The sequence below is a fragment of the Delphinus delphis genome, chromosome X, assembly GCF_949987515.2.
Source record: "Delphinus delphis chromosome X, mDelDel1.2, whole genome shotgun sequence".
In the NCBI taxonomy this organism is placed as follows: domain Eukaryota; kingdom Metazoa; phylum Chordata; class Mammalia; order Artiodactyla; family Delphinidae; genus Delphinus; species Delphinus delphis.
In genome coordinates this window covers 42,248,141-42,262,276 of record NC_082704.1, presented here as the reverse complement: position 1 = coordinate 42,262,276, position 14,136 = coordinate 42,248,141, and the positions used below count along the sequence as shown (strand labels likewise).

The 14,136-nt window shown below is 38.7% G+C and overlaps 1 protein-coding gene across 2 annotated transcripts in view; it reads right to left on the bottom strand.

Annotated features, from left to right (window-relative positions):
- Positions 1–14,136, bottom strand: part of PCDH19 (protocadherin 19) — a 108,216-nt gene that overhangs the window by 37,979 nt on the left and 56,101 nt on the right. The window contains exons 3-4 of one of the 2 annotated variants that reach the window (XM_060001837.1): positions 12,028–12,086; positions 4,690–4,862 (exon numbers count right to left, since the gene is read on the bottom strand). In XM_060001837.1, the coding sequence (XP_059857820.1) occupies positions 4,690–4,862; positions 12,028–12,086 (232 nt within the window). The remainder of the gene's footprint in view (positions 1–4,689; positions 4,863–12,027; positions 12,087–14,136) is intronic. The other variant, XM_060001838.1, reaches the window with a different exon arrangement.

The window sequence follows — 14,136 nt, the reverse complement described above, 5'->3', positions numbered from 1 at the left end:
AGTTCAATTATCTGGTGCAGCAATGTAGTTGAAATAAATAAAAGCATCCACCTGTCACTTCTCTTCCCACCTACCCAGCCATTGCTGAGACTGAGAATGGATAAAGGTCCTGGATGTCAGAATGAAAGGGAGACTGGGTATTGAGTATCACTGAGTACCTCTTAACCAGCAAGGTAACTGGGCATGTCAGAGATTAAACCAACCATCTTACAATGACAGTAACTAAAAGTAAGAGTAGATGGATTTAAAAAGAAAATGTTTAATATTGTGACACTGTTCAAATTAGAACATCAAGAACCTTTCGTGATACTCTTACTAAAAATAAGATCTTGAGTGTAACAGTCTTCTTCTATTGTTTCTTTTGCTTTATTGGCACAATATTAATAAGGTTTTTATTAGTCCCAGGCTCCATTCTTACGATGATTTCTAAAATCAGAAAGAATTATTCATTTCATCATTGAGCTGACCTTGGTCACCCCAGTAAAACCCGGATAAGCATAGCTAAAAAGATAACTTTCACAGTCAATAACAGAAGTAGTTGACACATTCCCAGAGCCAGACATATAGTGGGCACTCCAAAATATTGCTGAATGAATGAATAATATATATCTATGCATGGATTGTTCCTGTCTGGTTAGAATGCTGTATACCTAAGGCAAGATGAAAAAAACCTGCAAGTCATATATATAGAAACACTGTATACATATACATTACTGTGTTCAAGTAGTTAAACATTTTACCTGGTATATTTTCAAGAGCCTAAACACACCTTTAAAAGATTCTATATGAGCAAAACCAGGGGAGAAATAACCACATGAATTGCAAAACAGTATATCTAGCCTGAAAGATGCTAATTCGGGTCCAGGGGGAGCTAATCAACCCCTTTGTTGAAGTAAAGATAAAACTTTTTGACAGCAAATGCTATTCTGATAAAATGGAATTTTCAATTACTCTATGAACATCTGGTTCATGCTACCATTTCTGGAGCCCAGCAGCACACTGCTTTGCAATGTCACAAAATATTCTCCATTGAGAACTCCCTATTTTGCTAAGAGATTAATTGAAATGAGTGTTTGGAAATTTAGTGAGGTGAGAGGTGAGTCGGGGGATAGGTAAGAGGATAAGGAAAGGATGTTTAGTCACTGAATCATAATTTCCTTAAAAGCCTAGAGGAAATTAAATTACACATTGTTGGTAGAGTGTTGAAAGTGTAAACGTCTTAATACACCTGTGGTTGAAACTAGAATATGCATAGTATGCAGTCTACAGAACATTTTCATGGCTAATTTGCAAGCAGTGGTTACATTAGACACAGATCAAGTTCTTCAAATCCATGTTTTACACAACAAACATGTTAAATGATATTCAGGGGATGAAACTAGCAAATAAACAAGTTTAGGAACATGCAGAAGAACCTACACTCCGAGAAATAAAGCAATCATTATATTGCATTTTGGTGATTTTAGATGTCAAAATCAGCTAGATGTTATCACAAATTTCTGTATGTTCCTTCCATTTGGTATCAATTAGCATGGGAGGGGAAACCAATTCAGTGTTGTAGTGAACTCCAAATTAGGTGCATATTACAGCAATTAGAGTCATCTTTTCAGCTGATGAATTTATAATCAATAATTAAAATCATAAGGTAAGAGATTGAGTGTGATTTGAAACAAATTAGTTGGGCTTGGGACTAGTATGTATGGTTCTAAGACATGAACCTATAAACTCTAATTTCATATCAGGACTACACATTTGAGTATGCATAATGGGATATCCAAGTCATCACAAATGGGCATGCAAAGAAGCAAGGAGACAAAAGCCTCTTAACCCAGCACTATTCAATCCAAAAATAACCCTGACAGGAAGAGATTCAAGCCCAGTGAAACCCCCAATTGTGCAACAAACCCATGAGCCTCTGGCATCTCTGACCACCCTACTTTTTGGCTATTCTTCTTAGAGATTGTCTGCAGAAATTGCATAGGGAGAAATTTTTGTCCCTGCCAGAAGGTGGTAATTTTACCAAATAACTCAAATTCACGGAGGGAAAACAATGGTTAAAAGATTTGAGTGCGACTCCCCAGCTCAGCACCAAATCACATCAGGAACCAGATCAGGTGGTAAAATCTGCTGAGTGATAACACTTACTTGTTCTCAAGGCACTCTGAGAGCTATAGAGAGCAAGCATTGCAAAAAAGTGCCATATGCCAGTAGAAGTACAGGATAAAGAATGTTCCATCACCTTCTTTTCTGGGAAGCCATGACAAGAGCTACAGTATGGGGGACAAGCTGAGACATATTAATTCAAAGGCACTGCAGATGATAAATGTAATTCAGTCACCTGGCAACCAGGAAATTCAGCTCAGCCAGTTCATCAACCCACTGACCTGGTTTTAGCCTTGTCGAGAGTGATACCAGGATTGATAATAATCCAGAAAGAAGAGATTCCTGCCATTCCATCATATCTCCACCCTGACCCAGCTCACAGATGTGTTTGGTTGGGGCAATCAAAATGCAATCAGTGATTGTCTTTCAACCACTGTGCCTTAGGATAAAATGAAAAACATTTATTATATGAATCCAAGTTTGAGAAAATGCTAGAAAATGTTAATTTTTGAATCATTGCTATTGTTTGAGGTAGCAATATTCAACCCAAGTAAACTGGTGACACCACCTATGTGGCTAGCCTAGAGTTGATTGGGGATACAATTAAGTACCATTATGGAAAGCTCAGTAGTACTGGGATATCATAAGGTAGAGCCAGAGATGTAAACAAGGCCTGAATTCCCTTTGTAACTAAACTTTAATGACTCAACCAAATTGAAAAGAACAAACCCGAGGGTTGGTTCAAGGTTTAGCCACTGCTAGAATAATGGAAAAAATGAAGATACATAGATAAGAATCGAATATTGAGAAACAAAATGTAAAAGTGTTGCCAAAACAGAAGAGCAAAAAACTCTGTGTGTGTGTGTGTGTGTGTGTGTGTGTGTGTGTGTAATCCCCATCTTAAACATAGGAGAGTCTTGGGATAATGCCACACATTTGCTTTAGAAGTCTCATTATTACAAATCTACAGTATCTATACACAATACATCCCTTTTGTAAGAAGCACTCAGAAAAATTAGCTGCAGTCCACTGGTACTATTTTCCTAGAGACATGTGACAAAAAACTAAAACAAATGTTGTTCTAGCCAGGCACAAAGTGAGAATCAATTATGACTATTTCTTTTCCTGGAGTCATTTCATTTTAGAGAGCATCTAACTAAAACCCTTCCTGATACAAATGAAAAAGCATTTCTTTGAGACACAAGACTAGTAAATGATACATATCAGTTTGTATCCTGTGACACGCTGCTAATCCTCTGGGAATCAAATAGCCTCTGTTTCAGTTATATAAATGTTTGATTTTTTTCATCTTTAGTCTTAGTAAGATTACCCAGAAAGTATAGTATCTCTGCGGATGGCACCACTCACCAATGAGAGAAGGCAGCAGTGCATAATCGGTAGTGACATATATATTATAGACTTTGACACTTGGATCTGCTGGGGAGGGGATGGACTAAACAATTTAATAGAATCTACAGTGACTAACTTTTTCTCCATAGAAAACATTTTATTTTGTGGATCTTACATTTTTTTCCCCTTTGGATTCATTTACAAGACCAAAACAAAAGCATTTAATGATGTTTACAGTGAAATGAAACAGCTGAAGACCAGCACATAATCACCATATTTTGTTTTCTCATCTTTAAGTCTTTTAGCAGTGGGGCTTCCAGCTGAGCTTGCGTCTAGCTTCTCTCAAGACATAGCCAAGCATTCTGAACCTTCACTGAGCCTAAACACCAAGCTGAATTCATAGTTCTTAATTGAAAAAGACAGGCTGTTTGTCCAACATGTTTGCATCAGTAAAACACTGAAAATGACATTTGTGCTCAAGTCCATCTGAACATTCTGCCTTAGCTGAACTCTGCTAATGTTTTTATACCCTGGTTTATGCTTGGCTCCTCTTGCTAAAGCATGTGTGGCTGAGTTCCCAAAAATAGACTCTTCTTCATACATGAGGATGCCGTTCCTGACTTGTGCTTTGAGGCATTTTTGACATGCACAGAATGTTACATTAAGTCAGCCATGTTTTCTTACCCTGGTCTCTCCTATGAACAATGGCATGCATTTGCATGGTAGCTAGTGGGATTTGGCATCACAGCCCCATAGACAAAATGGGAAGTTTTGTACACTCTCCTCAGTAAAGATTATGCAATCTGTGGTCAGAGAACAGAGTCTCTTTCTGGGTAAAGTTAACCAACTTGATATGGAAATAAAACTCACCCCTTTGGTGTCATAAGTGCTGTGCTCTCTGCAACTCAACTGATCAGTCCAATTCATGTACTAAAGCAAAAAGAGGCATTTATTCCTAGTGAGAAGGCATCTGTTAATTTCCTATGTGTGCAGTGCAGTTATGATCGATGAGTATGTATACAATATGTATAGGTAGTTGGCTTTTTAAATGCCTGAACGTTATATGATCATACGGGATCCACTCATGGAGGGTGAAGAAGAGTCTGGACAGGTGTCAGGACATCTCAAAACCCTGTAGGAAAATACACTCATTACAGTAAAGTAATGCAGTGAGCCTCCAAACATCCTGGGTTCTTTGGAATCTATGGTTGCAACTTACAGCCGATCAGCCCTTACCATGGTCAGGCATCTGAGATCCCATGGAGGTCACGCTGGTGTTCAGCACATCATTGACAGCAGTGTCACAATACAGGCTTCGCTGGACATCATGCTCACTGTCGGTCTGGTCACTCTCCTCATGGCCGCTATCCTTCAGGCTGTTGCCCTCTAAGTCCTTGAAGGTGGAGCTGCTGGGTTAAAGAAAGAATGATAATTTATAACTGTGATAGATCCGATTTTTAAAACTCTTTCAGAGCCAGGATGATGTCAGCTCTGTGGTGAGGCCAACAGCAACTGGATTGTCCAACAGGGCAGGAGGAAGAGAAATTTCTGTTTAAAGATCACGGAACTTAACATTGTAGAGAGGTTCCCACTACTGGATGCTGATGCAGCTAATACTTTCATTCACTTATCTTCATTGCATCACTACTGGCGAGGCGGAAGAAGCTACAACTCTGAAACAACCACCTGCAAAAAATATCATCATTTCAGAAGGTTTTTTTCTCTTCTTATATAATCAAATTAAAATAATAACAGCTAATGTTTACTGAGGGATTACTGTGCATGAGGCACTGTTCTAAGTGCTTGACATGAGTTAACTATTTTAATAATCACAACTCTATAAGAGACAGGTGCTATTAATATTCACATTTACAGGTGAAGAAAAGAGAGGCACATGGAAGTTAAATAACTTGTCCAAGGTCACATAGCTGGTTAAAATGTAGCAGATCTAAGACCAAACCCAGGCAGTCTAGCTGCAGAGCCTGGACCCTTAAACACTATGTATACTACCCCTCCAAAGATATCTACTAACCAACTGTGAAAATGAAAGTGGAAGAAATTGAGGTAATGCAATTCAAATAGAAAGGGTTATCAGGATCAGAGAACTCAGGTCAGTTTTAACTGAGAGAGGTTGAGGGACAGAGTCAAAGAAAAAGAGGAGAGGTAAGAGCTGAGAAGAAGAGAGCCTTCGCGCATGGAAAGTAAGACAAAAGTGAGAACCAGAGAGTGAACTCTAAGGAAACTGTGAGTGTAGCTATGCTAAGAACATGGCAACTTGCAGCTCAAGACTTTGTGTGTAAATTTTTCTTGCACCTATTAAATCAATCCACCATTCAATGCACTAAGCATACTACCCAAAATCCCCACACCATTTCTCACGAAATAGAGAACAATACATTAGGTACATCCATAGAGGCCCCATCTGCTATTTCTAATACTTTGTGTGTCCTGACAGAATCTGCAGCTGTGCTCCACCATGGACCATAAATTATGCATCTGAAATACCTAGTGAATGGGGAATCCATTCCCTAGTCAGTGAGGAAGCTGCAAAGGCATACTCAAGAAAATGTGTTGTTGTCTCAACAAGGGAGAGTGGCACACTTGTGAATTAGGACAAGTCTCAACAGACCTACTCTACCTCTGAAAAGGGAGCCCTGTGGAGATGACACTGCAAACTCGCTTGATCTGCTCAACCTTGAACATCCACAGGCCTGGCTCTCTGAAGCTTTGATAAGAACATTCAGTACATATGATGAAGAGCTATGCCATGGACACAATGGCTACATTGTCAATCTCCACACTTGGTCAAAAGGAAATCACAGCAGATTTTTAACATATGACCATCCTAGATGTAGAATGCTTGCTGCCCTGAATATGAAAAGGAAAAGACCAAAAGGGCAGTAACTGGAAAGCCATAATTGTCAGAAAATGAAGGGCAGAAGGGGGTGAAGCATTGACCTGTTTGCTAATTATTTTCAGAAAGAATAACTGAGCATCAACTGTATTAAAACTAAAATCATTCAATAGGCCAACTCACTCAGCTCCTCCAAATTATGTCATGCAGCTACTCAGCCCTATGGACCCACCAGGATGCAGTCCTATTCAAAAATCAATCATCTTATGAGTCTTTTATGGTCATTAAGACCAAATGGAAACACATGCTTTAAAGTGTGTCACCACCTCTAGTTTTATGGCACAGATTTGGAGGCTTCCTGTAAATACTAATCACACAGCATGAACAGATTCAAAGTTTGTTTTTTAGAAAAAAATCTGGTCCTGCCCACATGCACCCCTGCACCTCAGGAGAAAGGAAACCTGCCTGGATAGTATTACTAGTTCCTACATTTTTATAACAAATAATTTTTTGACCTGCATTTCTGCTATCTGAAGCATGTGAAAATTTCTTTAATCCACAATGCAAAATTGTTACCTTAAACCACAGAATTTAACCCTGAATTGACTGCATTTCAGCAGTTGCTAAAACTTGCTTGAGACATACGATGGTGAGGGGTGTAGAATAAGAACAATGCAATTAACCATTCCTTAGAGCAAGGTTCTCAACCTCGGCACCATTGATATTTTGGGATGCATAATTCTTTGTTGTGGGTTGGGGGGGTGTCCTGTGCATTGTAGGATATTTAGCAGCATCCCTGGCCTCTACCCACTAGATGCCAGTAGTGCCTCTCCCAGAAGTTACAACCAAAAATGTCTCCAGACTTTGCCAAATCACTCCCAGGTGAGAACCACTGCTCTAGGTTCTTTAAACTCTATTCCTGTAGCATATTAGATTTCCTGACTGTAGTGGAAAGAGCACTGAACTTGGAGTCATTAGAACAAGTGATAATCCATAATCTGCCACTTCATCTATGGGAACCTGGGCCTGAGAGCTAATGTCTTGGTGCCTAGACTTCCTTGTCTGTAAAATGCATTTGCTGGGAATTCCCTGGCGGTCCAGTGGTTAGGATTCCATGCTTTCACTGCCAAGGGCCCAGGTTCAATCCCTTGTTGGGGAACTAAGTACATCACTGTTAATCAATTATAATCCAATTTAAAAAAAAAAGAAAGAAAAAGAAAAAACTTAAAAAAATAAAATAATAAAATGCATTTGCTAAAACCTCTTTCAAGAGGCCATTTTGAGGACTCAATGAGATAGTTCACATGAAGTACCAGGTATACACAAATGCTCAGTAAATGGTTATTGTTTAATATGATCATTACTTCCATATATGGTAATGCTTTCATTGAGTTACTATTAAATATTATGCCCATAGTCTTTTTATAGGATTGATATAGGAAATGTATATATAAATAATGTTTCTATATCTTCTATAAACTATAGTCAGACATTGTCCACTATGTTAATTTCTTCTAAAATTCAGGGACAGGAAAAAAATTCTCCTGTCAAATGTGTATCCTTCCTTTATTAAAAAATGAGAATGACACGCTCTGGTATACTTACCTTTCTGTCTTGGCTTCTCAAAAGCTTCAAGGAAAATATAATGTTTAATTGCAGTGAGTTACATGCCAGGGATCTCTATTTAGCTTCTTGTAATTGGTTTTGGATCTGTCTTTTAAATTTTTGATCATCGTTTTTATATGCATCTAAATATTATAAACCACCTCGGAGCTTTTGGTTTTTTAGGTAGAAAGAAGAGAAATAATAAAATAGTGAAGAATTGGCTACTAGGACTTAAGGGACTGGTAAGGAGAGAATAAGTCATATATTCTCTAAAGAAAAAGCAAGGAGTATTAACCCCCTCCCCCAAACCTTAGAATAGTTAACTTGTTTAAAGCTCAGTTTGCCCATCTGACAAACTAAGTACCACTTACTCTCTAAGTACCACTTTCTCTCTCTCATCCTGTAAGGACATTTAGTGGCTTAATGAATGGATTTCTGTAAGGCAGTTTAAGACAGTAAGTAAGATGCTGCAAATTGTAAAACAGCCTGGTAAACGGCCACTCACCCAAAACAAATAACAATTTATGCCAGGCATAAAAAATGCTGATTCCACTTGCTTTATTACCTGTGTACTTCTTGGTAGATGAACGACTTGTAAACCAACTTTTGTGGGACAATAAATTAGGGTTCTTTTTGCAATGGTATTGTAAATACAAATGTTTCTATTACTTGCTCTGGTGGCCAACAGAGGGACAAGTTTGTCTGAGAAAACTTAGAACAAGATTCTGCACACAATAATTACTCATAAAATTCTTGATGAATGATCATTAATAACATTCTGACCCGTATTTACCCTTTAAAATATTAGAAATCTTTCCAAAAGACAAAAAAATCTGAAAGGAAACAGGTCTTATCTTCCTAGTAGGTCACACCACATACCCAGGAAATACCTTCTGAGAATGAGAAAAGAGTGAAAGTCAAAAGAGAAGGGAAACTATATTTAAGAAACATAAGGAAGATCCCAGAGTGGTTCCTAGACCACCTGTATCACAATCACCTTGGGAATCTGTGAAAACTGGAGATTCTCCAGGGATGGAGCTAGAGACTCTGCATTTAACAAGCCTCCCAGGAGATTCTAATGCACATAAAAGGACAGAAATTGCAGGTTTAAGGGAACATTTAATGCTAGTTTTCAATGGAAAAATGCTGAGGCGTTTTTTTCAACTTTTTTCCTCCATTCCTTCAATAAACATGTACCAGCATTTGTTATAGACAAGGCACCATACCAGGTGCTGCAAAACCCCAGGACAATTTGGGTGGAAAAGGAAAGCACTACGCATGGTTTAGGAGCCAATGCTCATTTTTTTCCCCACACTGCTTCAGTACCATGTTCATTTCCTGTTTTATTTTCTTTGAGCTATAGCCACATGCACTGCTTGATATTGCTCAAAAAGCACTGCAGAAGCAGGTATCAGACAGCAGCACAGAAAACTGGCATGAGGAAAGAGTGTTGCAGCAGGGACAAAGTAGCACTGCTGGCTTTCCTTGCTGAGATGACAGCAAGGAAACAAACATAGCAGGAAGGAAATCTATCCAGAAAAAAATCCTAACTGTCTTGGCTTGTTAATCTGGACTCTGACATAAACCTTGGGTATACCTGCAGGTTACAGGTGACGTTCTGAAAAAAAAAAACTACAGAAATATATTGCTAGATTACTCAGTGCAGAAGATTATGGGCGAATGTGCCATATATCTTCCGTTACCCTTCCAGATCTACTCTTCACCCTTCTCAACCTTGATTTGTGCTAGGAGAACCCCCTTGCCCTCTGGCTTTCCTTTGGTTTACCCTAGGTAGACAGATGAGAGAATAAAAGGAGTCTGAGTGTAAGACAGTTAACAACTGCTGGAGAATGCTAAAAAGAAGGGTCCAAGAAGCATCCTTGGATGGGTAGAAAGTGAAAAGAGGAAGAAAAAATGGATAGGAAAAGAAGTTCTCAAGGTTGGCCTGAAATTGGATTGGCATTTAAAGAAACAAGGACTTGATAATAAAGTTAAAACTGATAATCAGATTCAGAATGTCCTGGTCAGGAGCTTTTTCCATGCATGTAAATGGATCCTCAAGAAACCACATACAGCGAAACACCTTTCAAACATCACTGTGAGCTATTTGAACATGGTTTGTGTGGTTTTATCACCTAGTCACTACTCTCTTAACATTTTCCACACATTTTACATTTAAAATAGTTAGTCCCCCCAAAAAGCATAGCACACAAGATTCCCTGTGTCTTTCCAGGTATTGTGCTTTGTCTAAATTCAATTGATCCTATAAATTCCAAGGCCTTTGTGGTTTTCTAAAGCCCTCAGGGTTCCAAAAACAGAACCTGGCAAAAATGCATGTGTCCCTGAGCTTTCAGATGTTTCCTCTTAATCAAGGTTGTCCCTGGTAAAAAGCCACTATCTTTGATTTCAGGCAACATCAGGAGATTTTTCCACTGAGATCCTATTGAGTCCAGGTTGTGCCTTTTGTGTGTCTGTGTGTGCAAACAAAAACATATAAAGTAATTAATCAAAATCAGAAGTTCAAGTGAGTCCCAAAGCTGCTGTGGAAATACATGTGTCCCGACAGCTAAATGTTCGAACATAAGTTTTCATCTCATCAGTTTGCCTTGTGCATTGGATATTCAGGTCTGACCTAAGACGGTGAGGGTCCCCAGGAGTCTTAGCTTTCTGCCATGCTATGAAAATCAGGCTTATGCTATTAGTTTAACCTGGTCGTAGAATCCCCGGGTACCCAGAGCTAGCCCAAGGGATCTATGAGGATAAGGTAAGTCACTGTTTTTACCAGAAGTTTAAAAAAGGAGCTATGAAATAACAGTTCTGAAGCAGAAAGAAAGCAAATTTCTGCTGTGGTTACTCTAATAAGTGCACAAAAAAGAGGGCTTTTTCCCTCCTAATAGATCAGTCGGATAATTTTGAATTCCTCCCCTTCTGCTTTTATTCTGTAGGCCAAGAAAATATTCAAAATGGATTCCTCCCAACCCCTCAAAAACTTCCAAACAATGCTATGACTGTTAATACTGGGCTATCCATTTTCAGATAATTAACGATCGACACTTAAGGTCACAAGCGATTCCAGACCAATACAGATAAACCTAGCATGTTTTCAGGGTTACTGCAGCATCGTGAATTAAATTAGATCTGAATTAAAGTTGTTTGTACAACAAACTAGTTTATTCCTCGAATCCTACACTTCTGGTGATGTAAATTTATGGAATTAGAGCCAGCAAATAATAGAATTTTCAGATCTTCTCTACTGCAGCTCTAACATACCCTGCTTGCTTCTCTATTTCATTTCTATTATTTTAACAATCACACACAGAGTTCAATTTTAGCTGCAGAATAACCACTGGACCATTCAAGAGGATATCTGCATCAAACAGTAATAAAGGCATCATCTGAATGGTCAGTACCAATTTTTCTGCACAAGTTCTCTCCTTAGAGGACTCCCTGAACCCCTTGTCTTGCCTGCCTTGGGCACCTCAGTGCCCACCGCACCAGATAGAAATCTTCCTTGGCAGTATTCAGCTCTGTATTCACATACGTTGTGGCTCCATGGATAACTGAGTTATGACCAACCATTCACACAAATCTCAACTTTGAACGCTTCATTTGAAATACTTCTATTTCAAGATTTACTGAATTAGGCAAATACCTTTTCTTTCCCTCTCTCATCTATAAAGTTTTTTAAAGATAAGGAATTAGTTTATCTGTCGTTAAAATAGCCTTAAAATGATTTCAAAGTTGTCAAAATAACAGCCATGCTGAAATTCACTAGAAGTTCCACAGGAGAAAATTTTAATATTAGATTTCTTAATAATCACATAAAGCTGTATTTTAATATGACCCCAATTTTTTTTATTTTGTTAATTATTTCTGTATACAGTTATGTAAATAAACATGATAAAATGTCGACAGTGATTCTAGGTGGCGGAATTACCAGTGATTTTTACTTAGTTTTTTTTAATGCTTTTCTGAATTTTCCTAATTTTCCACAATAAACAGATAGGTATTTTCATTTCAAAATCTGAAAACGGCACCATTAAAAATACTTAATCTTTTTGCTTTTTATATTAAATCAAGGTTAGTTGTAGAAATAGGCAAGCAAACCAACATACCTTTTGATTAAATGGGCTCGGCTGTTCACGTAGTTGGAGTCAAAAGAATAGTTTTCAGTCTGCAGTGGGGGGAAAAAAAGATTAAAAAGGTTACAGAGATGACTCATGAAAAGAGCTAAACTCTCCTGCTTAGGAGGAATTTTTCTACTGGGCAAGAGGCAATGAATGAATCAGAAACCAAGGCCATAGTGGTGCAACAGCCTGACGAATGCCTGCCACCTCCTTGGGGCCCTGGGGGCTCTGTGGAGGCAGATGAAGATGAACTTGACACAAACATCCCCTAGAATATGCCTGGCTACTGACCATGCAACCACTTAGGGAAGATACAGCATGACCCAAAATCTTTACAGAAACTAATTGCTTCCCATTCCCCAGTGGACACAATTCTGTGCCCATCAAATTGACTGGAAGTTCAAAGGTATTTTTATTAGTAGTAGATAATTAACATGTTAAAATATGTATTCCATAGATATGGAAATGCAAGCAAGGTAATCACTGTGGATTTAAACTGCACTTCCCTTTGTTTTAAGACATTTTGCTCAGCACTGGTTATACAGGAAGGCCTTCGTTTTATCACAGACATAAAGGCAAACAAGTATTATGCCTAAAACGGGATGAAGGGCAGTCCACAGGGGGTGCCAAAGCCTTTCATGTGAAACATGAAGTTTGCAAGCAAACCTATCATAGCACGTTCCTATCATTAAAACACCACTGTCTAATCTGGTTACAGCAGACTGCCTGAACAATGGTTTTACAAAAGCAAATGCAGAATACCTGCCAGATGAAAGAGATGGGCTAACAGCTGATGAGCATCCAGAGGTTGGGGGTGGATTGAAGGGGGGGCAGCCTTAGAAGGGGGAACACAGGGAAAAGTCAACACTGAAGTAACTGAAAGTCCAGTAAAGTGGATCTTACCTCTAACACTAAAGTACTACTCTCCTTGAACCATTGTATAAACTGAAAAATGTCCAAACACATCTCCTCCACTCTCCTGCCAGTCTACCAGAAATTCTCACCATTCTCACCATTCCTTAGGGCCTTCTGAAATCACTTCAACTGAAAGTGCCTGGGAAAGGAAACACAATAGCTGTCGAGCTAACAAAATAGTACATTCCTTTCCGATGACTACTGTCGCTAGGCTCTTAGATGCAGCTTTATGTTTCAAGGAGCTCAGAATTTGGTAGAGGGGAAAACAGGACAGGTGATAGCAGATCTAACTACCACATGAGCACCAAACAGCCAATAGTCAGGATAGGGACCCTAAGTATCTAGAGTAAGTGGGGATGGGGGTGGCGAGTAGGTGAGAGAAAGAAGGAAGAACGTATGGAGAAGAAAACTAAATCCCATCACTGCCCTGTACTTACTCAGGCATGCCCATGCCCTCCACATGCCCCTTATTTGAAGATGAGCTGTATAATATCCACCCACACTGCTTTTATCTAGAGGATAAAATCCCCTTTAATGAAAACCACAAGTAAGTTTTTGTTCTGTTGGAAGGAATGGATTGGGAGAGTGAAAATCAAAAGGGTTAGTTCATTTCTAATTTGTTCATAAGAAAATGGAGGCTGAAATTGTTGCAAACATAATTACAGAAGGAGGAAGCAAACTTGAAGGTGCATGGGGAATACAATGCTGGAAGAGGTTGTCCATCAGTCAGTCAACCAACAAACACTTCTTGAACTGATTTTTATACAAATATAAAATGCAAAAATGGTGTTGGGTAAATGTGCTTTTCTATGATATTCAGTACAATATATAATTTAATAAGTGGAAATCTCCTAACCGCCCCCCCAAAAGCATTCTATCCAAATAAAACAGGGAATTGATTAAGCACTCAGGAGTTTAATTATTAGTTTGTACAACCGGGACAAATTACTTAATTTCTATGTGTCTCATTTTACTCCTCTATAAAATAGGCATAATGGAACACAAATCCAAAGGGGAATTTCAAGTGCATTTATCATGACTCATTGTGGGAATGATGGAAACCCTTATCCTCTGCTTTCTACAGAACCTGGATCCCTGAGTAGGAGCAGGGATTTGACCACATTCGGGCAATAAAAGAGTAACGTGCATACATTCCATCTCAGCCTCCAAACTTCCTAAATC